General features: G+C 52.2%; 1 protein-coding gene across 1 annotated transcript; it reads left to right on the forward strand.

Annotated features, from left to right (window-relative positions):
• Positions 1–629: 629 nt before the first annotated feature.
• On the forward strand, positions 630–20,663 carry Nynrin (NYN domain and retroviral integrase containing). The gene is made up of 8 exons (XM_055616509.1): positions 630–906; positions 9,093–9,748; positions 9,874–11,409; positions 12,293–12,423; positions 12,561–12,657; positions 14,028–14,129; positions 14,343–14,444; positions 16,184–20,663. The coding sequence occupies exons 1-8, from the start codon at positions 709–711 to the stop codon at positions 19,041–19,043; spliced, it is 5,682 nt and encodes a 1,893-aa protein (XP_055472484.1). The 5' UTR covers positions 630–708; the 3' UTR covers positions 19,044–20,663.
• The last annotated feature ends 3,732 nt before the right edge of the window (positions 20,664–24,395 follow it).

Below are 24,395 nucleotides of genomic sequence, written 5' to 3' on the forward strand. Positions count from 1 at the left end.
TCAAGGGAAACGCAGACTGCTAAGGAGTGTGTATATTCAGCACAGCTTGAAATCTCAAAACAGGGTCAGTGTGTGTGTGTGTGTGTGTGTGTGTGTGTGTGTGTAGAGCACAGCTTGAAATCTCAGAACAGGGTCTTAGAGACCAACACTTCAATCCTTCCTCTTCCTTCCTTCGAGGAAAGGGGAACTGGAAGGAACTTTGACCCCTGGACACAAAACTTGGGTGGAAGGCAATCGCTTCCAGTACTCTGTCTGGCCCTCTCCCTCCCACCCAGCCTCCTCTCCTCCCCTCTCCGGTCTCCTGCGCCTCTTTAAGTCATCCAGCAACCCGGGCGGGTTTATCCAGGGGGCCTGGCTTCGAGAGGTGGAGGGGGAAGGCGGAGGGGTGGCGACTGAGGGGGGGGAGTGGAGGGCGGCGGAATCCCGCCCGGTCCCACCCCTAGCTACAACCCCCGGCAGGAAGGGCTTGTCTCCTGAGCAGCGGCGGAAAGGGACGGAGCTGGGAGGGCGGGCGCGGAGCGCTGGCGGGTGGGTCGCTGAGCCCGCAGCAGGGAGGCGGCGGCGGGGTGGGGGTGGGGGGCGCGCCGCAAGGAGGGGAGGCGTGGCCTAGGCTGCGGGGCTAGGTCGTCGGGGGCCTCGGGGCTGGGGGCCTCGGCGCTGGGATCCGTGACACCGTCTCAAGCTTTCCAGGGGCGGGAGGGGGCAGCCATGCTCTTGTCGGGGGGTAAGCCCCCAGCGCAGGAATGGTTCATGGTGCAGACAAAATCGAAGCCCCGGGTGCACCGGCAGCGCCTCCAAGTCCAGCGCATCTTCAGAGTCAAGGTGAACGCCTTCCAGAGCCGTCCCGACACCCCCTACTTCTGGCTGCAGCTCGAGGGGCCCCGAGAAAATACGGGCAAAGCCAAGGTAAGAGGCTTCCCTTCCCTCCCCCACCTATCCCTTCTAGTCAGATCCTCTCTCTCTCACTCCTGGAGAGTCCGCGGTCCCCAGAGGTCTTCAGATGGGGTTCTGCTGCTTGGCTTGCAGGTATTAGGCAATCCAGCTCGGTCCCTCTGCTCTTTCCTTCTCTCTTTTCTGCCCCACCCCTCCCTTGCATGCCACTTCTGTTCCTGTAGTGTCACTTCAAGTGTGCTCGGAGGACCTCTCCTCAGAGTCTCTTTCTAGGAGTCTTCCCTGGCCAGGCCTCAGCGTTCAGGGTCCCGGTTTTCCATCTTGGGATCAATTTAAGGGCCTACATTTTTTGTGGCCTCTGCAACATGTCTTTGTTCTCACCAAGACTCTGGAAGGCCTCCATCCTTTCTGTCTGCTTAAATCCCGGGCTGTTTCTCTGAGTACTAGAGGAGGGCCCTAAAGCCACTTCTAGAGCAGTGTTGGCAGTTTATAGAGGAGGCATTAGGGCTCAGAGAGGGTGAGGGCCTGCCTGAGCCACCAGAGTCAGGTAGGAGCAGGTTGGTGGAGGTTGGACTAGAACCTAGGACCCAGTCCTGTATTCTTGCTGGGCTCAACAGCCTCTCAGAGAGGCTCAGGGCAGGATGCATCTCTTCTGGAAGGCACTGCCTTGGGATGCCAGGGAAGGTGGGAGGAGGAGCATGGACTTTGGGATGAAAGGGCCTGCTATGTGGGGCTCAACGTCGGACAGGCCAGGTCATAGCTTTTCGTGCTTACCCTCAGCTTGGCTCCTCTCTCCAGCTTCTCTGCTTGGACTCCTTCCTCTGCCTCAGTGCCTCCTTCCCCATTCACTTATCTTCTCCTGTAGGAATGATTTAAGGCTCCCTTCTCCCTGATACACATCAGTCTTAGGTCTTCAGCTGGGGCTTTATCTATATCCCAGTTGGTCAAGGCCTAGGCCAAGGAGGCCCAGAACACAGCCAGCAGAAGGAGAGAGAGCTGGAAAATGTCTCCCTTAGCACGCCCAGTCAGCTGCTGCATCAGCAGTTTTCTAGTTCTGACAGAGGTGCTGGGGGAGGGGAGAGGTGTTTGCCCAGAGAGCAGATGTGCAGGGGCCCCTTAGTTTCGGGGTGGTGGGGTGGTGGCAGGGTAAGGCAAGAGGGGGCTTTTGGGTTCTTTATGTTCTCAATATTTCTGTACAGCCTTCATGGAGAAACAACCAATTGACCAACTACTTCGTTTTCTAAATAGCCTGCATTAAGGTGGGGACTGAATCCAGGGCCTGTGCCACTGAGCCACCTACTCCCCATGCCCCCCTGAATAGCGCTGTCTGAGACGCCCCACTTCGTGTTTCTTGTTTGAATTTCAGGTCCGCTTCTTCAAGCTTGTCAGCTCTCACCTGCACTGCTGCCTCTTTGGGGCATAATTTTCACCCCTAAGGCTCTCCAACCCTGGAGAGAGACACTGGTGAAGGTGGGAGCGTAGCTTTCAGGGATTTTGGGTAACTTCCTTTCTCGTGCTGGTGTCGAACTGAAGGAAAGGATAAGGTTTTGTTGCGGGGGTCAGGAGATCTGGATTGGACACATTGTCACCACCTTACAGAGAAGCATAGTTTGAAGAGGGCCAGGTCTAATAATTCACCCATCCTGAGCTCTTCTTCCCCTCATGTGTAAAACAATGTAATAATACTCTTCTCATGTGAGAGCTGTGAGGGTCAGCTGAAATAATGCAAGTGAGGACGTCTTGTTTTCCGTATGGAGGCAGTGTGGCTGACTCAGTTGTAGCTGTGGGGACCTGGTATAGAACTTTTGGGAGAGACGGAGGGGCAATGGGCGGGGGGGGGTTGTTTGTCCTGGTCTGAGTGGCAGAGGGGTTCAAGAAAGATGCGGTCTCATTTAAAATAGGGTGTGTTTTTATGTCACTCGTGCTTGCTTTTCGAGAAAAATCTCTGTTAAACTCGTGCTTTTGAGTTCTCGTACAGGGGCAGGATTTAGGAAATATCAGAGATATTGCTGCATACCATACTCCAGGCAGGAAAGCCATCCTGGAGAAGCTGGCTTTCCTGAGATGAAAGCAACCAGCAACAGGGGAGGTGAATAGTGGTTAAACGAGCCAATGGCCAAACCCTGAACATCCTTTCTGTACTATTTTGGCAGCTGACTATGAGGGCGGGTGGAGTGCCAGGCAGGAGAGGTGACATGCTTGCTTCTCTTATTTTTGGAGAAGGGGATCCGAAGACAGCAATAGTAGACGTAGCTTCTGGGGTCCGTGCTCCGGAACTGGGTCGTCAGACGGAAGCTGGCCTGTCCCTGGTGCTCGCTGAGCAGAACCATGGGGATTGATTGCTGTCAGGTGTGTGCCGGGTTTGGCTCACACACATCCGTTGTCAAAATTTTAGGAACTTGGCAGGCTAGTGGAGGAACACAGGTATAGCCATGGTGAGAATGTTTACACCACAGAAATTGACAGATGCTCTAAGTCAGGGTTGCATACCTTCCCCATGGGCTGATTATGGAATGTTTGCCTACATGTCTGTCTTACGACTGAGGACCTAATCTCTCTGTTTAAATGTAAGTTTTAAATTGTTATTGTTATTATTTTGTTGCTGTTCTTGAGATAGGATTTCTTTGTGTACCTTTGGCTCTCCTGGAACTTGCTCTGTAGACCAGGCTAGCCTCAAGCTCACAGAGATCTGCCTGCCTCTGCCTCCTGGAGTGCTGAGATCACAGGTGTGTGCTGGCTTATTGTGTCCTTTTAAAAGGTCACAAAAGGAGATCACATTTTCCTCCCTGTCCTTCAGGACCCTTCTGGCATTGATGAATCCTTGTGTTTCTCACACAGCATGCAGATACTCTTGTCTTTGGACCGATTTCAGACGTTTGCTCTCTTATTACTATTCTTACATATGAAGGGTTAGCTCTCTTACACGGCTACTCCCTCTTCCTTCCCGACATGTCTGTGTCTCAATTTTCTAAGCCCGCATTTTGCTCTGTTATGCCTCTGTACATATCATTCACATAGGAAATATTCCAGGATTTTTGTTTTCTTTTTGCTTTTATGGTCTAACTGAGGTTAAAAACTTCTTTTCAAATGGCTTGCCTTTCTTTGTTCATATTGCTGATTTTTGTTGTTGTTGTTGTTGTTTTATGACAAGGTCTCTTGTGCAGCCTGGGCTCTCCTGGGCTCACTTTGTAGACTAGGTTGGCCTTGAACTCAGAGATCCGCCTGCCTCATCCTCCCTGAGTGCTGGGACTACAGCTGTGCGCCACTACACCCGGCTCCGTTTATTTATTTATTTCATTATTTTACAGCCTGATCACAGCCCCCTTCTCCCCTCCCCCTCTTCCTTTCTCCTCAGGGAAGGGGAGGCCCCTCATGGGTACCAGCCCACCCTGGCACATCAAGTCACAGGTAGCAGGGCTAAGTGCATCCTCTCCCGCTAAGGCCAGAGAAGGCGGCCCAGCCAGGGGAAAGAGGTCCAAAGGCAGGCAACAGAGTCAGAGACAGCCCCTGCCCCATTTCAATTGTCAGGGGACCCACAGAATGCCCATGCTGCACATCTGCTACATATGTGTAGGGGCCTCGGTCTGGCCATGCATACTCTTTGGTTGGTGGTTCAGTCTCTGTGAGCCCCCATGGTCCTAGGTTAGTTTACCGCGTAGGTCTTCTTGTGATGGACTTGACCCCTATGGCTCCCTCAATCTTTCCTCCCATTCTTCCACAAAACTCCCAGTTCGGCCTGTTGTTTGGCTGTGGGTCTCTGCATCTGTTTCCATCAGCTACTGGATGAGGCCTCTCAGAAGACGGTTATGCGAGGCTCCCGTCTGCAAGCAGAGCAGAGGATCATTACTGGTGTCAGGGGTTGGCTCTTTCCCGTGGGGTGGGTCTCACGTTGGGCCAGTCACGGGTTGGCCAGTCCCTCCATCTCTGCTCCTCTTTGTCCCTGCACTTCTTGTAGGCAAGACTCTCTCCTTCTTTCTCCCCTCCCCCGTATCTTATCTTTCTTTCTTTCGATAGGGTCTAGCGATGTGGATGTAGCCCAGGCTAGTGTCAACTTAATCTGTAGCTGAGGCTGGTGTTCTAAGTTCAACCTTCCCGCTTCAGTCTCTTGAGTGCGGGGTGGGGGTGGGGGGTTCAGTATGCAGCCAGCACTCAGCAGCAGTTTGTTCGGGACGGCGCCCTGGCAAAGGGAGTGCTGAAGCAAAGCATGCCTGTTTCCTGAGCCATACATGGTCTGAACTAGTTGGCTCTCCTATAATAACAGTGATAGTCAGTGTTCAGTAATGACTGCTGAATTGATGACATTCTGAGGTTTCTCTTGATTATCCAGGAGATTGTTTAGCTCTTTTCATGGCTTCTTTCTTTGTTTTGAAATTGCTCTGTAGAGGTGCTATGGCCTGGCTTTTCCCTACCAAGACACATGCTACATTTAATTGTGATTGTAACAGTATTAAGAGGTATGGCTTTTAAGAGGTGGGTTATTTATTATGAGATGGGTTTGTTATACGTTTGGGACTCTCCTGCCTGTTCTCTGCCTTGCCATGGGGGCTCTTGCTGGATTCTGGTGTTACGCTCTTGGGTTTCTCAGTCTGCAAAACCTGGAGCCGAATAACGTTATGCTCAATTTAAATGACCCAACATGTGGTATTTTGTTACGGTGGCAGCGAGTGAGTTAAGTGGCTTCCTAATATATAGTGCATTTATTATACACATAACATATATACATATATATATATATATATATATATATATAATATACACAAGTATAATATATATGAATACATTTTCCCCAGGACCGAGGCTATCCCACGGAGCCACTGCCAGCCCTGTATTTCCTAGGAGGAGAGACGTGTTTGTAGGTTGTGTAGGTCTAGGTTACGCATCTGAAGGCTACTTGATTGGTGGTTTAGCTGGTCTTGAGTGATAAAGAGCAGCTTTTTTTTTTTTTTTTCTTAGAAATGTGAAGACATTATTGATATCTGGCTTTTGAGAAGTCTGAGGCTGTTCTGGTCCTGTTCCTTTGCATGACATGTTTTCCCTCGAACAAGTTTGTAGCTTTCTCTAACGTTCTGAGTCCTCTCGGTGAACCTGCTCTGTGTAGATGTCTGTTTTTGTTTCCCATGTTGCTCCGTGTTCACTAGGCCTTCCTTCTGGACTTGATGGTCTCTGGGTCTGGGGCATTTGGGGCTGCCCACCCTTCACACCCACTTTGCCCTCCGAGTTCCTATCTAGATAAGCTTTTGCAGGGCCTTTACTTTTTCTCCCATTTTTGTTTGCTTTTTCCATTTTTAAAAAAGGTTTATTTGTTTATGTATTTTATGTATGAGTGCTTTGCATCCTGGATGCCTGAACACCAGAAGAGGGCACCAGATCCAATGACGAGCCACCATGTGGGAATTGAACTCAGGTCCTCTGGAAGAGCAGCCAGTGCTCTTAACTGCTGAGCCACCTCTTCGCCCTCCAGTGTTTTTCCTACTTTCTAAGTCTGGCTCTGGCTTCTTATTTTCAAAGTCTTTCTCTGTAGCTCTGGCTCTCCCAGAACTTGCTGTGTAGACCAGGCTGCCCTGATTCCCCTGCCCCTGTATCCTAAGTGCTGGAATTGAAGCTGTGCATCACCATACCTGGTAACTCTGGCTTTCTGACTGACTTATTTTTCAACTCTTTTCGTGGGTTTTTCATCGCTGTAATTACATTCTAATGTCTAAGAGTCATGTGTGTTCTGTTTTCAAAATCTGTCCTACGTGCCGTGTGCCATAGTCTCTGGTGTGACTCTGAGAAGAGTGATGGTAGTAAGCTTTTCTGAGGTGGGGAAGTTTGTGTCTCTCTTTCTGCCTGTCTCTGTCTCTCTGTGTAAGGAGTACTAGGTTTTCAGATTGCTCTTCTTCTCCAAGAACTTGGCCTTTTTCCTTGTTCCCTTCACTCTTTGAATTCAAAGCTTCTTGGTGCTATCATTTTTCTTAGCCTTTTTTGACATTCTTTCATGTAAAGTGAGGTGGCCCTTGAAGGCAGATTGAACACTCAAGAAGGAAGGAGAGAGCTGGGTGGTGGCAGCATGCACCTTTAATCCAACACTTGGGAGGGAGAGACAGGCAGATGTCTGAGTTCGAGGCCAGCTTGGTCCATAGAATGAATTCCAGGACAGCCAGGACTACATAGAGAAACCCTGTCTTGACAAACAAACAAACAAACAAACAAGCAAGCAAACAGGAAGGAGAATCCTGAGGTGTTGTAAGCACCTCACATGCACAGAGGGGTATAATATTATTTGGGGCTAATGTTTTTATTTGACTTCAAATCGACAGAGGATCTGTGGAATTTTGGGCAATATATTATTACAAGTAATAGCACTTGCTTTTGAAGTTTTTTTATTTTTAGGTGTCATCTATAGATTGTTCAAATCATTTTTCTGGACCGTGCATGCCTGCTTTTTGTTTGTTTGTTTTGCTTTTTAGCGTAGATAACGTCATGGGAAAGAGCCTGGACTTTAGGGCCACTGTGCTGGGTGTCCTTGCCTGTATGCGGCTGGGATCTTCCTTCCTCATTTAAAAGGAAGATGATGGAGAGTTCCTCTGTAGGACTAAGAGAGGAATGTATCGGATAGTCCACGTGCCTGGCTCCAAATAAGATCTAAGTAAAGCTTAGTTCATAGTTATTGTTTGAAAAATGGTATCAGTTGCTATACTTTTTACAAAAATAGTGTACTGTTGATGGAAAATAAACATTTTAAACTCTGTGTGGTGAAAGGGAGAGAGAAAGTGTGTGTGTGTGTGTGTGTGAGAGAGAGAGAGAGACAGAGACAGAGACAGAGAGAGAGAGAGAGAGAAAGTAAGTGTGCCATGTAAGTATGGTACTTTCAGAGGCTAGAAGAAGGTGTCAGATCCCCTGGAGCTGCAGCTATGGAACAGCTAGCACCCTTAACTGTTGAGCCATCTCTCCAGCCCCTTCCACCTCCCTACTTTTTGAGGTAGCATTTTTCACTGAATATGAAACTCACTGACCGACTAGATTGGCTGGCCAGGGAGCCTCTGGGATCCTTCTCTCCTGTTCCCTGAGCAGAGGAGCTAATATGGGCTTCAAGATGGCTGCTGGAGATTTTTTTTTTTAAAGGGAGGGGGCAGGGGGAACATTTGTCACTGAATGGAACTGTCAAGGAAGGCAGGAAGGGGGGTGATTATTAAGGATGTGGATGTGGAAGGACACAAGGGTGAGCTCAGACCAGTTGGGCCTGTGCTTTACGAGACTGCTTAGGAGCTCTTGAAGATCACCCGGATGATGATGGTAGCTACATGAAACTAGCTGCTGTCCCTGAAAATGTGAGGGCTGGTCAGCCAGAGAGCTAGAGGCCTTCCTTCTGGTTAGATACAATGTGAACCTGTGGAGTATTCCTCTGGGCACTGGCCCAGCAACTTATCTTCACCACTGGGCAACATGGGTAACCATGGTTACAGGTACAGGTTGTGCTAGAGAGCTTCTGGAGAGGGATTAAGCTGGAATCTTACAGGAGTACCCAGAAGTCTCTGTGTAGTCAGCCAGAGGAAGTGTAGAGAGCTCTGGTTTCAGGCAGGTAGATGTAGGCTGTGGCCTGGTGCAGACACCCTCGAGCTGTGTGCACTTGGGCAAGCTCTGATGAGACAGTAGCTTGGGAACAGGCTGTGCCAGGCGCTATCCTGAATAAGCTCACTTAGTTCACCGAAGCGTCCGGTAGACCAATGCGGCAGGAAAGATGGGGAGACACGGGCAGGAGGAGGGGATTAATAACTTGCCCCAACCTGCTCATGTTCTCAGCACATGAGAGTACTTAACAGTGCGTAGCTTCCTTTCCCCCAGGTGCCACATAGTTCTGTAGTGCCAGGGGACCTGGACCGGAGCGCATCTATCTTAACTTGCCGTGCTATAGGTGAAGACACTGAGAAGATGGCAGACCTCCTGCAATCCTTCCTCCTCTGTTAAGGCCACGTTAGAACTAGTGTGAGGTCTCTTGACTGCAAACTTGGATCTTTTCTCCCTTCTTTACTCTGCGCGTCATCCATTCTGTCACCACTCCCCTGGGAACTGGGGGTGGGGCAGGGCAGAACATCCCGCCCTGGCGGTGTCAGCTTCAGGAGGGCACGAGTTTAGCAGGGGGTTGGCTTCTGAGGTGCAGAGGACAGGCTGGGGCTAGCCACTAACAGGCTGGGTCTCTTTGTTCTCTCCCTCCTGCCCAGGAATATCTGAAGGGTCTGTGCAGCCCAGAGCTGTGGAAGGAGGTTCGCTATCCACCAGTCCTGCATTGCGCCTTCCTTGGGGCACAAGGCTTGTTCCTGGATTGCCTCTGCTGGAGTACCCTGGCCTACCTAGTACCTGGCCCCCCTGGCTCCTTGATGGTGGGTGGGCTGACTGAATCTTTCACCATGACACAGAACTGGCTGGAGGAGCTGGTGGCACGGCTGCGCTGGGGCCCTGCCTCAACGGTCACCCCCCGGGAGGCTTGGGAGACAGAGGTGACCCGGGCCTTCGGGGCCCTGGTGTGGATCCGTGGAGACCAGTATTCGGGAGACCTGCTGCAGCTTCCCCCGGCCGTCCAGGAGCTGCTTCTCAGCCTGGTGCGAGACGCTGCTGGCCAGGAGGACGTCATGGAGTGGCTCAGCCACTTTGGCATTTCTAGCAGCTGCTCCAGCCCAGAGGTCCTCATCTGCCCTGCCCAGCAGCAGAAGGAAGGCTCGTCTCTGGTGACCATAGGAGACAGCCCTGGACCCTGCTTAGAGATAGGAACCTGGAATCAGGCTGCAGAACATTCAAAGAGAGTAACAAGTTTGGGAGCAGCTGGGCCCCCGATCCCAGTTCCGAGCACTCAGCAGGAGACAGCACACCAGCCAGCACGGTAAGTCCTAGAGACTCAGTCTTCTCCACCCCGGCCCTCCCGGCCCTGCCCCTGATCCCAAGGAAATAGTAATTTGGGACCAAATTGCCTTTCTCATCTTTTCAACAAACTTGGACTTTCTCCAGGGTCCAGTCCAACAAGCAAGGGGACATGAACCGCGTTCATGAGGAGGGACCCATTGTGCAAGCCATCAGCAACCAGGACTCTGCAAACCACACACAAGCCCTCTTGCAGCAAAGGCAGATACAGAGGGTAGAAGACAGAATCTCATTGCAGTCGCCGGTCTCAGCTCTGAGCGCATGTCCATCCTGGAAGGCCTGGACCCCTGGGCCAGCCTGTGGGCCCTTATGGCCAGGGACTATTGCTGCAACCTTCTGGAAGATCAATGAGCTGCATTCTCTTCACCTGGCCTGGCTCCTATCCCAGGCTTGCTTCAGTTTCCCCTTCTGGCAGAGGCCCATGGGCCCCATTCAGCTGAAGCTGCCAGGACAGAATCCTTTGCCCTTAAACCTGGAGTGGAAGTCGAAAGCACTGGCTCCTCTGCCCAGTGCAGAAAGTCCAGCTTGTAAACCAGATGGGGAGCTAGGAAGGGAGACAGCCCTAAAGCATAGCACGAGGCCAGAGACACCCACAAAAATCATCAGTTTATCTGTGGTGCCGGGAGATTGTGGTATCAAAGAGAAGATTGGTCCAGGACTTCCGCAAGCAGGGCCGTCTTTGGCATCTATGCCCCAAGCTGGTGTTAAGCAAGGAGATGAAAGAAGTGCATTGTCAGATTCCAAAGACCTGGAAAAGCTAACTTCTTCAACACTGCCCACAGAGCAAGAGGGACCCACAGCTCAAGGGAGGCCCGTGGCTCAAGCCAGGATGACAGGTCAGTCGGTGTCCGAAACTCTTGGAATGTCCATGGCTGCAGCAGTGTCCAAAGCTGAACACCTACCCGCTGGGGAGGGGCTGCCTGCAGCTCCCGAAGTGCCTGCAACTCCAAAGAAGTTTGCAGTGAACACAGAGCCCACAGCTCCCGAAGTGCCTTTGGCTCCAGCAAAGCCAGCAGCTCCTGTGGTGCCCACAGTCCCAAACATAGCTATGGGTCACCCCGCAGCTGCTACCACACCCACAATGCCCCAGTCTCCTACAGCTCAGAAGATGCCTTCAGTGAAAACACCCGCAGGTCCCCAAACCCCCAAAGTTCAAACTGGGGCCGTAGCCAAAACAGGGTCTGCAGCTCCCAAAGCACCTGCGACCACCAAACTACCTGCAGCTCCCAAAGCCTCCAGACCTTCTAAACCATCAGCATCCCAGAAGGGGTCCACTGTCACAGGGCCGACCGCGGATGCAACCAAAGTCCGCAGTGAGGTCCAGGCTTCAAAGAGTAGCACTACAGCGCCCAAAGGCCAGGGAAAGGCTGGAAGGCAGGGTCTACAACCCAGTACCAGCTTGGCCTCCAGGAATAAGCATCAGTTCCTGAAGGAAGGACTTCTTGGGGCTTGGGAGGGGCCCCAGAGGCAGTCACCTCACCAGCCACAGGCCAACAACACGGTGACCAGCTTCCAGAGGTTCAATGAGGCCTTGGACACACCGTTCGAGATGAACTTGTCTGAGGAGCCTGGGAATCCAAGGCTGAGGAGAGTGGTCATTGATGGCAGCAGTGTGGCGATGGTGTGAGTAGCCGTGGGCTGGGTGTGCTGTGGAGGAGGCAGGCATTCCTTCCTGACCTTCTCGGAACGCCCGTGGCTGCAGCAGTGTCCAAAGCTGAACACCCACCCTCCAGGAAGGGGCTGCCTGCAGCTTCCAGTGTGCCTATAGCCCCACAGAGAGGGCAGTGAGTGGCCCATGTTGAATGGCTACTGCATGGTAGGTAGTGTGTACAAAATTGTAGCAGAAGAGTAGGTTTCTGTTCTTAGGTAGAGGTAGGTACAGTCTGAGAGATGAAGAGTTTTGCTCCTGGTCAGCCAGAGATTTCCTTGGCCTTTGGGCTCAGTTCTACCTGCTGCAAAGGCCCGTACTTTCCCGAGCCGGTTTTTCAGCAGCTTAGACTTCAAGACCTGGCCCCAAACCTACAAGAAACCTTTCCTGACCGCAACCTGAGATTGTTTTTGTGTGCTCGTGCTTTCTGCTGTGGAGGTGTTAGCGCAGAGCCGTGCCAGACTGCACAGTCTGTCATGTGGTGGGGTTCTTGCGCTGAACAGGCTCTCAGCGTGCAGTAGGTGGTCAGGGATTTTTCCCCCAGTCTTTAAGTAGCTGTTTGAGGACAGGGGCTGCAGGCCAGGAGTGGTGGCACACCCACCTTTAATCTCAGCATTCAGGAGGCAGGAAGATCTCTGTGAGTTCAAGACCAGCCTTGATTACATAGTAAGCTCCATCCAGGACAGCCAGAGCTACACAGAGAGACCCTGTCTCAGGAAGGGGGGGGCTCAGTGGGGTGAGTAGGGAGAGGGCATCTTGGGTGCTCTTGGGATGTTACCTGCTTGGGCCTCAGGGCAGAGGTAAATGGTAAGGCAGGGCCTTCTGGGAAACATCTTCCTCCCTCCCACCGTTCCACAGGCACGGACTCCAGCACTTCTTTTCTTGCCGAGGCATTGCCATGGCAGTGCAGTATTTCTGGAACCGAGGACACCGGGAGGTCACTGTGTTTGTGCCCACCTGGCAGCTGAGGAAGACCCGGAGGGTGAGAGGTGAGACGGCCGCGGCTGCCCGGCCCTTCCTGCACCACCGGGCTTTTTCTCTTCCTTGCCTTTCTGGCTTGTTCTTCCAGCACCCCGCCACGATCTTTCCCACTCAGGCCTTCCCCTATCTCTGTGTTCACCCTCAGAGAGCCACTTTCTGACGAAGCTTCACTCGCTCAAGATGCTGTCAATCACTCCCTCCCAGCTGGAGAATGGCAGGAAGATTACCACCTATGATTACAGGTACGCCGTTCCCCAGTCCCTCTGTGGGGCTCGGGGTGGGTGCTGTCCCACCGCAGGGGGAAATGGAGATAAACGCCATGCCTGAGAGGAGGGACTGGAGCACGAATGAGGCGATGGCCAAAGGCTGGCCCTTCCCCAGCACAAGGTTGCTGCCATCTCTGGAACTCTGGTGCAGGACTTCCCTGAGTCAGCTGGCTTTCCTCCTCCGTGGCCTGCGGAGGCCAGGCACTGGCTCGCGAGCATGAGGCTCATCCAGATGAGCAGTATCTCACATGAGAGTCAGAGGTACTCGAGGCTTTCAGGTGCCGGTTTGGGTTAAAGTTCATGTCTCAAGGAATGCCTTCACTTCTTCCCCCAACTCTGGTGCTGGGAGGAGGTATATACGTGACCTTATATAGATCCTTGCGCAAGCCTCTAGACATGAAGTTCGAAGGGCCTGGCTTGCCTAAACCTTGACATCCTTTCTGCTTGTCAACCCTCAGCCCTCATTGTCTAGCATGGCTATAGAGCCAGCGTGCCTAGGGGAGTCTGGGACCCTGCTTGTACTAGGGCAGGGAAGACTATGGCTCTGCTATAGTCCTAGGCCAGATGCTCAGCCGGAAGTTCTTGGCTTCACTTGGGAACCACGCATGCTTGGGTAGGGAGAGGTTCTGTTTCTTGCAATTTGTACAATATTCAAGCCTGGGAAAGGGCTGGGCAAGGCCCCTCAAGCTTCTCATCTCCCAGAACTGACTCACCATCCTCTAAATCCAGACAAGGGTTTAAGGGAAGATGACGTTTCTGTAGAAGCTCCCTCTGCTGGGCACTTGGGGAGCAGCATGTTAAAATTCAGGGGTTGGGGGGATGCTGAGCCTTATGCAGAAAGTGATCTTCCAGAGAATGGATTTGTTTATTAAGCCACATGATTTTATGTGTTACTATATACGAGGATGTACGTCTTGACGTGAACGAGAGTGCTGTGCTTTGATGAAAAAGACTGTGCTGTGCACTAGGCACTGAATGAGACGGTTAAGAGCACCACCTCAGTTTAATTATCCCAGCCACACGGGGTTGGTATTTTATTTATATCTCACAGGTGCAAAAATGGGAACAGAAAATACCCATGTGTGAATGAGAACCAGGGGGCGGTTCTGTGTTGCCCGAGCCTATGTGTAGGAGAGGGGTGTGTGGTATATATACATTTGAGGGGGTCTGTGCAACCAAGTACAGCTTCTGGGGGTTGCTGGGTTCCCAGATGGCCAAGTGGAAGAGAAGCTATGTTCTATAGCCCTGGCTTGGTTACCGAGGGCAGTTTTGTCTGACCTGCCAGGGAGGTTCAGACAATGACAGGGCTAGTGCCGGGCAGTAGGTGATTTCCTTTTCCCTTGCAGGTTCATGGTCAAGCTGGCAGAGGAGACAGACGGGGTCCTTGTCACTAATGAGCAGATTCACATCCTAGTGAATAATTCCAAGAAGCTGATGGTCAGAGATCGGTGAGATGCTCTGGGGATTTGAGCTCCTGTTTCTCAGTGATGTCGCAGACTGTGGCAGGGCAGGTGTTGAGGGCAGGAAGAGGAGACTTGGAGAAGGGTTTCCCAGTACCTGCTGGCAATTGGGGTGGGGGTGGGGTCTCAGACCTGTGGAGGCAACAGGGTGTGGCTGAAGCTTGGGCTCACCTATGACCTTGCCCCTTTCTCCTGGTCTAGCCTGCTGCCCTTCACCTTTGCCGGGAATCTCTTCATGGTACCAGATGACCCCCTGGGCCGTGATGGCCCCACCTTGGAGGAATTTCTGAAGAAGCCAAACAGGTAATTTGTCAGGCTTTCTCCACCTCCCGGGCATTTTTAGCGTTAGTCAACATTTATCTACTTCCTAATAGTGAAGAGAGTGGTTTGGCCTTTTCACATCTTTATATATCTACTGGTTACATTATGCTTTTAATGTTTCCTTCACATGTAACTGATCTTTGTTACTTGGTGGGTTCTGCTTTTTCCCCACCCTTTATCCCCTCCCCACTTTTATCCCTTATCACTAGATAGAAGAGAAAGAAGGGTAGAGTGGGAGAGAGAAATAGAGATTCCCTACTCTGATTTCTTTCTTCTTCAAGCATGATTACTAACAAACTACCACCAACCCCCTGAACAACCACCAACCAACAGCCACCCATCTATCAGGGCCCTGGCATTTACATAGCCTCTGAGAAGTTCCCAGAATTCCAAACATCACACAATTGCAGAAGCTATCTGCAGCTGGCAAAACCGTGCCTCCGCCAGACCACGAGGCAAGTCATAGTCAGCTGCTGTGAGCAGCCCCACACCTGGGACTGAAACGAAAACATATTCTTATAATATTGCTTTGGTTTTTTTTTTTTTTTTTTTTTTTTTTAAGGAAACCAAAATCCCAAAATTGTCACTCCACTCCCACCTTTTCATGTGCGTTTCCACGGCTGGCATTTGTGCTCAGCGTTTTCTTGCTGTCTTCGGACCCATGCCATGCAAACTCACGCAGTGCCCTTTAGCAGCGGTGCAGCGTTCCATTCCATGCGTGTCTACTGGGTAGAAGAACCTGTTCTCTGTGGGGCCACCTGACTGTTTCTGCTTTACGCTGCTGCGGCTGAGTGACAGCGGGCAGCCTAGTCCTTTCATTGCGTCCGAGAGAGCTGTGTCTGCATTGCGCTGTCACATTGGTCGTCTCCTCTGATCCTCAGAATTTGAGTTGGACGTAAACGAACTCATTCCTCATTTCCTAGATGAGCCAGCCCACCCCACCTCTCATCTCGTTTCATCAGTTTTCGGAAATGAGGCTGAGGCGTTGGTGTGTTAGGCCTTCCAGTGTTAACTTTTCCCTGGAACGGTCATCCTGGGGTCACAGTGCCAGTCACCTCTTATCAAGTCATTGACACTAGCTTAAATACTTCATGGTCTTATTTTATTTAGTTTTGTTCCCTGTTGTTGTGATAAAACACCCCAAGGAGAGCAGCTCATGGAGAATGGGTTATTTCAGCTCACAGTGTAGGTGGGGATGTCACAGAGGCACTGGTCACATCATGTCTGCTATCAGAAGAGACCAATGGATGCATGCTTGCTAGCGCTCAGCTCACTCTGTCCATTTTGCACAGTCCAGGATCCCCTGCCTAGGGAATGATGCCACCCATAGTGGGAGGCACCTGAATGTAATCCATAGTCCTCTCACCTCAGTGTAAGCAAGGTAATCCCTCATAGACATGCCCCCAGGTCCTTCACTGAGACTACCTTCTCAGTTGATTCTAGATTATGTCAAGCCGACAGTGAAAACTGACCATCTCAGTCAGCGAGGTTTTAGTTTGATACATTTTCAAAGCACAGAAGAATCCTTGTTGAAGTTCTAGCATGTTTAACCTAGACAGCAGCTATTTATGTACTGGCTCCTGACTGACCCCTGCTGCACAGGAAGAACCTTTAGAGATGAGGTCAGGCTCTTTGGGGTTGACCACACATGTGGTTTTTTCCACCTTGCATAACCTGTGGGGTTGGGGCTCCCCCTCTCCTTCTATTTGTCTTGGTCATAGGTTGGATATGGACATAGGCAATTTCTTGAAGGTCTGGAAGACCCTCCCTCCCAGCTCAGCCGGCGTCTCCGAGTTGAGTGATGATGCTGATCCCGAGCCTTTGGTGGGTCTACAGAGTGTGGAAGAAGTCGGGGAGCAGAAGGAGGAGGAAAGCCTGGAGGAGGAGCCGATGGAGGGGCCAGGAATGCCAACGCCTGAGGAGCAAGATGACCATGACTCTTCCCTGGTGTCGGCATTCGAAGTCGAATGCCCTTCCTTCCCCGAGGAGATCCTCCAGTGTCTCAGCCTGCAGGACCCCTCTGAGGAGGCTTTAGACATCGACCTCCTGCCGGTTGTGTCGTCGCCCTCCCTGGATGTCCCCTGGGATGGGAAGCCCCCCTGTCAGCAGGTTCTTGCCCAGCTTGCACAGCTCGCCATCCCCAGCAACTTTACCGCACTCTCCTTCTTCATGGGCTTTATGGATTCCCACCGGGATGTCATCCCTGACTATGAAGTCCTTGTGGGCCCCCTGCACAGCCTCCTCAGGCAGAAGCCGGACTGGCGGTGGAACGAGGACCATGAGAAGGCCTTCCTGGCCCTGAAACGAGCCCTGGTGTCCGCCCTCTGCCTGTTAACCCCCAACGCCCTTCTACCCTTCTACCTGGAGGTGACCGTCAGCCAAGTGTCACTGACAGCCTTCCTGCAGCAGGAGCACTCAGGAAGGAAGCACCCCATCGCCTATACCTCAAAACCTCTCCTCCCCGACGAGGACAGCGAGGGTCCCCAGTCAGGGGGGGACAGCCCCTATGCTGTGGCTTGGGCCCTCAAGCATTTTTCCCAATGCATTGGAGACAATCCAGTCGTTCTGTGTCTTTCCTATGCCTCCCGGACCACTGTGGACAACGAGACACAGGAGAGCCGTAAGGTTTCCAAAGCGTGGTTGATTCGATGGTCTCTCTTGGTTCAGGACAAAGGCAAGAGGGAGCTGGAGTTGTCCCTTCTCCAGGGCCTGCTGGGGGAAAACCAGCTGTTGACGGCCGCTTCCTCCATGCCTCGGGTTTTCCAGCTTCTGCCTCCCTTTTCTGACCTGTCTGCTTTCATCTGCGTCCACATATCTGGCTACTGCTTCTACCGTGATGAAGACGACGAGTTGCGTGCTGGTTTTGGTCTCTACGTCCTGTCCCCCACCAGCCCCCCGGTGTCACTTGCCTTTTCCTGTTCCCCTTATACATCCACCTATGCCCATCTGGCGGCTGTGGCCTGTGGCCTAGAGCGCTTCCGCCAGTCCCACCTCCCCGTGGTTTTCCTCACCCACTGCAACTGGATCTTCAGCGTTCTCTGGGAGCTCCTGCCGCTCTGGAAAGCCCGGGGCTTCCTCTCATCCGACGGGGCTTCTCTACCTCATCCAAGCTTGCCCTCCTATATCATATCCCTCACTTCCGGCTTCTCATCCCTTCCCTTTATCTACCGAACCTCTTACCGGGGATCTCTGTTTGCCGTGACAGTGGAGACTCTGGCCAAGCAGGGTGCCCAAGGGGGCGGGGAGTGGTGGGATTTGCCAAAGGATGCTCCAGTGCCAGTGGTGACCCCCCGTACTAAAGGCAGGAAGCCCAACTTGCTGGCCCTACAGCTGAGAGACAGTCTCTTGGCTGATATCATCACCAAGCTGCAGGTGGGGCAGAAATTGTCTGGGCCCTCTCCCTTCAGCTCTGCCTTTCATTCACTCAGCCTGGACAAAGACAGTGGCCTGCTCATGTTTAAGGGGGAAAAGCATCCCAGGGTCTGGGTGGTCCCGAGGCAACTGCGAAGGGATCTGATTTTCTCCGTGCATGACGTCCCCGTGGGGGGCCACCAGAGGCCAGAGGAGACCTATAAGAGGTTGCGGCTGCTGGGATGGTGGCCTGGCATGCAGGAGCAGGTGAGAGATTACTGCAGGAGCTGCTTGTTTTGCATCCCCCGGAACCTCACAGGCAGTGAGTTGAAAGTCATCGACTCCCCGTGGCCTGCCAGGTCGACCGCCCCCTGGTCGAGCCTGCAGATCGAGGTGGTGGGTCCCGTCACTGTAAGCGAGGAGGGGCACAAGCACGTGCTCATCGTGGCTGACGCCAACACCCGCTGGGTGGAGGCCTTCCCTCTGAAGCCCTACACGCACATGGCTGTGGCCCAGGTGTTACTGCAGCACGTGTTTGCAAGATGGGGCGTTCCCGTAAGGCTGGAGGCAGCCCAGGGCTCCCAGTTCGCCCGGCACGTCCTGGTGAGCTGTGGGCTGGCCCTGGGAGCCCAGGTGACGACACTGAGCAGGGCCCTCCAGCTCCCCTGCCTGATGAGCTCAGAGGCCTACTGGGAATTCAAGAGGGCCCTCAAGGAGTTCATCTTCCTGCACGGCAAGAAGTGGGCAGCCTCCCTGCCTTTGCTGCACCTGGCTTTTAGGGCCTCCACCACGGAGGCCACACCATTCCAGGTCCTGACTGGGGGCGAGATGAGGCTGACGGAGCCCTTGTGGTGGGAGATGAGCAGTGCGAACATCGAAGGGCTCAAGATGGATGCTTTCTTGCTGCAGCTGGTGAGGGAGCTGCTGGACCTCCACTGGAGGGTGGCGGAAAAAGCAAGCGAGAAGGCCGAGAACAGACGTCTCAGGAGGGACAGCCAGGAGAAGGCGTGGAGTGTGGGCGACCAGGTCCTCCTGTTGTCTCTCCCCAGGAATGGCAGCAGTGCCAAATGGGTGGGTCCCTTCTATATCGGGGACCGACTGAGCCCATCACTCTATAGGGTGTGGGGCTTCCCGACCCCAGACAAGTTGGGCTGTATCTATCCCAGCAGTCTAATGAAGGCCTTTGCCAAGGGTGGCACAGCCCTGTCCCTCAAGGACCTGGAGCAGTGAGTTCGAGCCGGTGGGGAGCTCCCTGCTCCAGCAGTCCTGGTTTCTGCTGCTAGTCCCCCTTCTGCCGTAAGCAGTGCTCTCAGCTCTTTGGGGGGGCCCTCATTGTGCCTTTTGTGGAGATGTCGCTTCATAAAGCTTTGCTGAATTGCCTTGACCTAGGGATGAACTGTCCCCATGGAAACACCCCTAGATTGGGGTGTTTGGAGAATGTGCCAAAGTTGTCCTATGTGAGCTCCGGCAGTTTTACTCTTGGGAGCAGAATGTCTCCTTAATAAAGTAGGTCAGGCTCACGCTCTTCCCTGCGTGCCGTCTCGTCCCTTCATAGACACACAGGTGTGTACTGGTGTGTGTGTCCTCCCCAACATCTTACGCTATTACACCTAATAGTGTGGATTTGGATCTCGCAGTGGCCACCACAGCCCTCTGCCATGTGAGCGCCTCCTCCCCTCACGCTGTGCATTCTGCGAGCCTTTGCACTTGGAGTTCTCGGTGGCACAGACATACTATACTGGCAATGGGGAGCAGCCTTCTCCAGTCAGTCTCATCTGCCTTCCCCGCCATTAAGACGGGGTTGTAGCCTCCCCAGGCCTCCAGGACAGTGGCTCTGGGTGGAGGTGATCATCCCTAGGCCACCTCCCTGTTTGTAAGGGAAGGCAGAAGGAGATGAGTTGGCCTACCTCATTTGATTCCAGTCAGGGGAGATGATTCCTGACCTCTGCTGTGATGGTGAGCTCCTCCAGGAATCAAGGACCCCGGTGCCAAGTGTGTCATCTGTACTGGAAGAGCTGCTTCTGTTAGGTCCAGTGATGCCCATGCTCCGCTTTGGAGGGGGGCATCTGACACACGGCCAGGTGCCGGGTGGTTTTACCTCTTACTGCTCTCGCCCGCTTCCAACGCCCACAACGCTCTCCTCCTGCCTGCACTGTGCCCATCTCTTGCTTTGTCTTGCTCAGCTGCAGTGCTCTGTGCAGAGGTCACACGCGCAGTGGGAGTGAGCCTCTCACAGGCACGCGTGCCTGTTCTCATCCCTCAGCATTTCCGCACCGCCGAGCTGTCAGTCTGCAGAGGAAGGCTAGAACCCTGCTGTTCTGGCTCGGGTTCCTCATAGCCCTCGAAGAGCCGATCCAGTTTTCTTCCCGAGCGTAGGTTGCAGAATGCTGGGACCAGAGGAGAAGTTGCCATGAAGTCCAGCTTGTTTCACTGCCGAGGAAGGAGGGAAATGGCTTGCCCAGATTCATACTGCTCATTGGGGGCTGAGTTGGGACCCAGATGAACCTCCCTGACCTCAAGTTCGCCACAATAGGGTTCTGGCAACAGCTTCAAGCATGAGAGCTCTTTCAGATTTTGTACCTCCGTTCCCTGTGATGCCATCTCCCAGCTATTCTGGATAAACTACCTGATGGGATGAGTGCTGGGTGCTGCCTGCAGCTGAAAGGCTAGCTGTAGAGGTTTTAGCAGACATTGTACTTCTTCACCCCCCACCACCTCTTTCCCGCCTCTTCATATAGTACGCCAAGCTCACCGTCTCACCCAGGCCTGTATCCAAACCCTTTCCTGTTAAGTACAGTTTTGCTCTTTCAAGGAATTTTTATTTTATTTTTCAATAAATCAATGAAAATGGAGCCAATGCTTGAGGTTGTTTTGGTTTTTGTTGTTGTTTTTTTTTTTTTTTTTTCTTTTTTAGAATTGGGGGATAAAGAGGTATGGTTCGTTGCTCTTCCTGTTCTTCCTCAAGTGCATCGTTCTTATACTCTCGGCTAAGCCGTCTACCTTGGGCCTTGGCTTTCCACTGCCTTTTGTATGTGCCCAGACTTCTGCCGGGAGCTGGCCCGGTTGCAGAGTGCAGGAGGGCAGTGTGAGCTCATATGCGGCCCCTGTGCGTTTCATATTTGGAGCACACCTGCTACGTGCCATGCTCCGTCTAGGTGTGGAGAGGATACCAGGTAATGTGACCGACGTGGTCCCTGCCCTACCGGAGCCCAAAGTCAGGTGAAGGGGAAAGACAAGTGAACAAGTATATGAGGCGCTTGAGAGTCTGTGGAGCAAAGTCCCGGGCTCACAGCCTGTGTGGTATTCAGAAAGGCCATCCCAGAGCGCCTTCTGCAAAAGCAAAGGTCTTTACTTTTACTAATGCAGGTCAGAGAGAAAGAGATTAGGGATGCTAAAACAGAAGACTGTTTGGAAAGCTGGTTGGGCAAAATCCCGTTATTTTCTCTTCTAGATAGCTTGAAGCAGTAATCAGCTCTTGCCCATCTGGGTTTCTAAGAATACTTCTTGCTTTACAAGGTTTGCAAGGTTTTAGTAAAGATTTGAGTGTCCCTCTGTATTTTTCTGTTTTGAGAACTGGGTTTCATGGAGCCCAGGCTAGGCTCCAACTTACTATGTAGCTGAGGCTGACTTTGAATTCCCGACCCTCTGCTTCCACCATCAGGATTTTGAGATTACAGGCGGAGGCCACCACGCCTGGCAGAGATTCCCTTTATTGTTTGTAAATAAAATTTGCCCAGAGCCCAGCACTGTGGACACTGTTCACTAATGGCCACGGCCACTCTTATCTCCACCCATCACATTCTCATTTAGGGGACTGGTAAGCGGGCTTTCTCATATCTAACAGAGGAGTTAAAACAGTCACCATACACAGACAGTCCCTTCCCCTAATGCCATCCATACAGCCCTCCCTGCCTCGTGTCAAAACTCACACAAGCCTCTGTGATTTGGTGTCACAGTACTAGGCTCAACCTTTGTGTTCACTGTGAAATTGAGCACCCGGAAGACAGAAACATTGTAACAGGTAAAGGACCACTAGAACACTAAACATCCCCTCTGCTTTTGGAGGTTGCTCAAGAAGCCTGGGACCCCAGCTCTCCAGCTGTTTACAAATTCACACAGTAACAGCTCATACTTACTGAGTTTTGGCCAGGCCCTTGGCTATGTGCTTTCCAAACCTGACACAGTTCATAGCTCCACTTTATAGATGAAGAAAGTGAAGCACAGAGAGGGAGGTAAGGTGCTGGTTCTCCCTGCTGTAGCTGACGCCGCTTGGGAACCATTATTCTTTCCCTTAGGCAAGCACTTTTACTTTGCTCTTGAATTACTCCCCATGCCTCAATCTATGGTTTCTCTGTACTTTATTAGTGCCTCTCCTAGCATCAGCTAAGATTTCTCCATTTGGGGGCTGGAGAGACGGCTCAGAGGCTAAGACCATTTGTTGCTCTTTCAGAAGTAACCAAATTTGTTTCCCAGCACCCACATAGCAGCTCACAACTGTCTAGCTCAGTTCCAGGGGATCCGCCACCCTCTTCTGACTTCCACCCACCCATGACATGAGCGTAGTGCAGTGCGCACATGCAGGCAAAACACTCATACACGTAAAGTAAAATTTAAAACTATAATTTTTTTTCTTTTCAGTTTGGTCCAGATTAAGATGCTTCACAAATTCAAACATATCCTGGTTTATTTTCTGTTGGGCGTATGCAGTTTTGACTTAAAATCTTCTGCTTTCATTTTCTATGGAGTTGTCAGCTGAGTGGTGCAGTATCTTATGTCTTCACGTTCTTGCAGGTGATGGCGAAGCCGGGGAGACGGCAGCAGGTGGATTGTGAGACATCTCACACAGCATGTTAAGTGTTCTGCATTCCATCCCAACACCCACCAGGAACATTTAAAGGGCTTTATGTGTCACTCAGATGGAGCCCTGGGGTAATTCCCGACTAGAGAGAAAGCACTGGGGGTTGAGGAGAAATGGAGGCTGGCATGGGGTGGGGCCCACGTTGTGGGGCTTTTCTAGAAATCTAGCTAAAGGATGGCTAGTTGCCAGCCAGGTAGATGGAAAGCAATGAACAGAACCAGCAGCTGTGGTGGCTGACAGGGGAGACCTAGGAGAAAGGCTGGTTTCTGGTTTGGGCAACAGCAAAGTTGAAATTACGAAGTGGACAGGGAGGGAGAAAAGACTTTAGTGAGTAAAGCCTGCGTGATTCTTGTCTCAGCAGGCTCAGTAAAGGTGGAACGTGGGAATCTGCTCAGAAGGGACTTACTACTATTCAGAAGGAGTAAGATTAAAGCTGGGCATGGTGGTGCATGCCTGTAATGCCAGCACTCAGTGAGGCACAGGCAAGTGGATCTCTGTGAGTTCGAGGCCAGCCTGATCTGCAGACTGAGTTACAGGATAGCCAGAGCTACACAAGGAAATCAAGTGAGAGAGGCAGAGAAAGAGAGAGAAGCAAAGACACACACAGAGAGACAGAGGCACACACAGAGAGACAGAGACATACACAGAAAGACAGAGATGAAGAGAGACACACAGACAGACAGATAGACAAGGGTCAGCTAGGCATGGTGGTGCACACCTGTAAGCCAAGCACCACAGAAGGCTGAAGCAGGAGGATTGCTAAGTTTGAGACCTGCCTGGTAAGACCCTGCCTCAAAACAAGAAAATGAACAAATCAAAAGTGGCAGATGAATCTATAAAAGGGTCTTGGACATGGGCAGAAGGACATATAGAAAGCCCAGAGAGTACTCCAGCACGCACAACAGGATCTGACCTGCCTGGGCAGCAGGAGGACTAGATGTCTGGGGACACTAGTGACAACTGGAGGGTGGGTGACTGGCCAGGGCAGTGTGGGTGGGGCAGCAGAGCCAGCTGTCACCAGTGACTAACAGGCCAGCAGCTGGTCACAGATGTTTATATTCTGCTTTTAGACCTGAAGAGGAGGCCAGTGGATGGTAAAGGGTTCAGGGCTTTATAGAGCTGAGGATAGCCACCTGAAGCTCCAGCCACTTCCACACCGTCCCTTTTCTCTTTTAGATTTGAGGGATGCAGGCTCCTAAGCCTAAGGCTGAAGGGAAGTAGAGAAGAGCAAAACGCCAGGGGTGTGCCCAGAGGAAACTGCTCTGTGTTGGTGGAGGAAGACAGCACCTTGACAGGAGGGGGAAGTTCAGCCTCCCAGGAAGAGGCAGGGAGGAAGGTCGGTGTGGGAGGGGTGGAGGTAGGGGCTCCCGTCCCAGGCTGTACTCAGTAGGTCAGAACCTGAGGCCCTTGCTGCTGACAGTGTCAGGGTAGGGGTGGATTTGGGGCATAGGGGTGGGGCTGAGGAAGGGCTGGGGCAACATTTCCAAGGTGAGAATAGAAAGCAACAGCTGAATTCTGTGGAGGGCGAGGCAAGAAGCTGGCAAAAGATCCAAAGAACTGCTTGACCACCGAGGAAGGACCACACATGGCTGGCGCTGTGGGTTTACAACTATGGTGGCTTCTTCATTGGCCCGTTTTCCTTTCCTTTGCTTTCCTTTTTCCTTTCCTTTCCTTTCTCCTTTCCTTTCTCCTTTCCTTTCTCCTTTCCTTTCTCCTTTCCTTTC

This window comes from Psammomys obesus, unplaced genomic scaffold (genome assembly GCF_907164565.1).
Source record: "Psammomys obesus unplaced genomic scaffold, mPsaObe1.curated_primary_1811, whole genome shotgun sequence".
NCBI lineage: Eukaryota > Metazoa > Chordata > Mammalia > Rodentia > Muridae > Psammomys > Psammomys obesus.

Coding starts and splice junctions, on each gene's coding strand:
- Nynrin (XM_055616509.1), top strand. CDS start 709: ATGCTCTTGTCGGGGGGTAAGCCCCCAGCGCAGGAATGGTTCATGGTG. Junction 907..9,092: donor AAAATACGGGCAAAGCCAAG/GTAAGAGGCTTC, acceptor CCTCCTGCCCAG/GAATATCTGAAGGGTCTGTG. Junction 12,424..12,560: donor GAAGACCCGGAGGGTGAGAG/GTGAGACGGCCG, acceptor GTTCACCCTCAG/AGAGCCACTTTCTGACGAAG.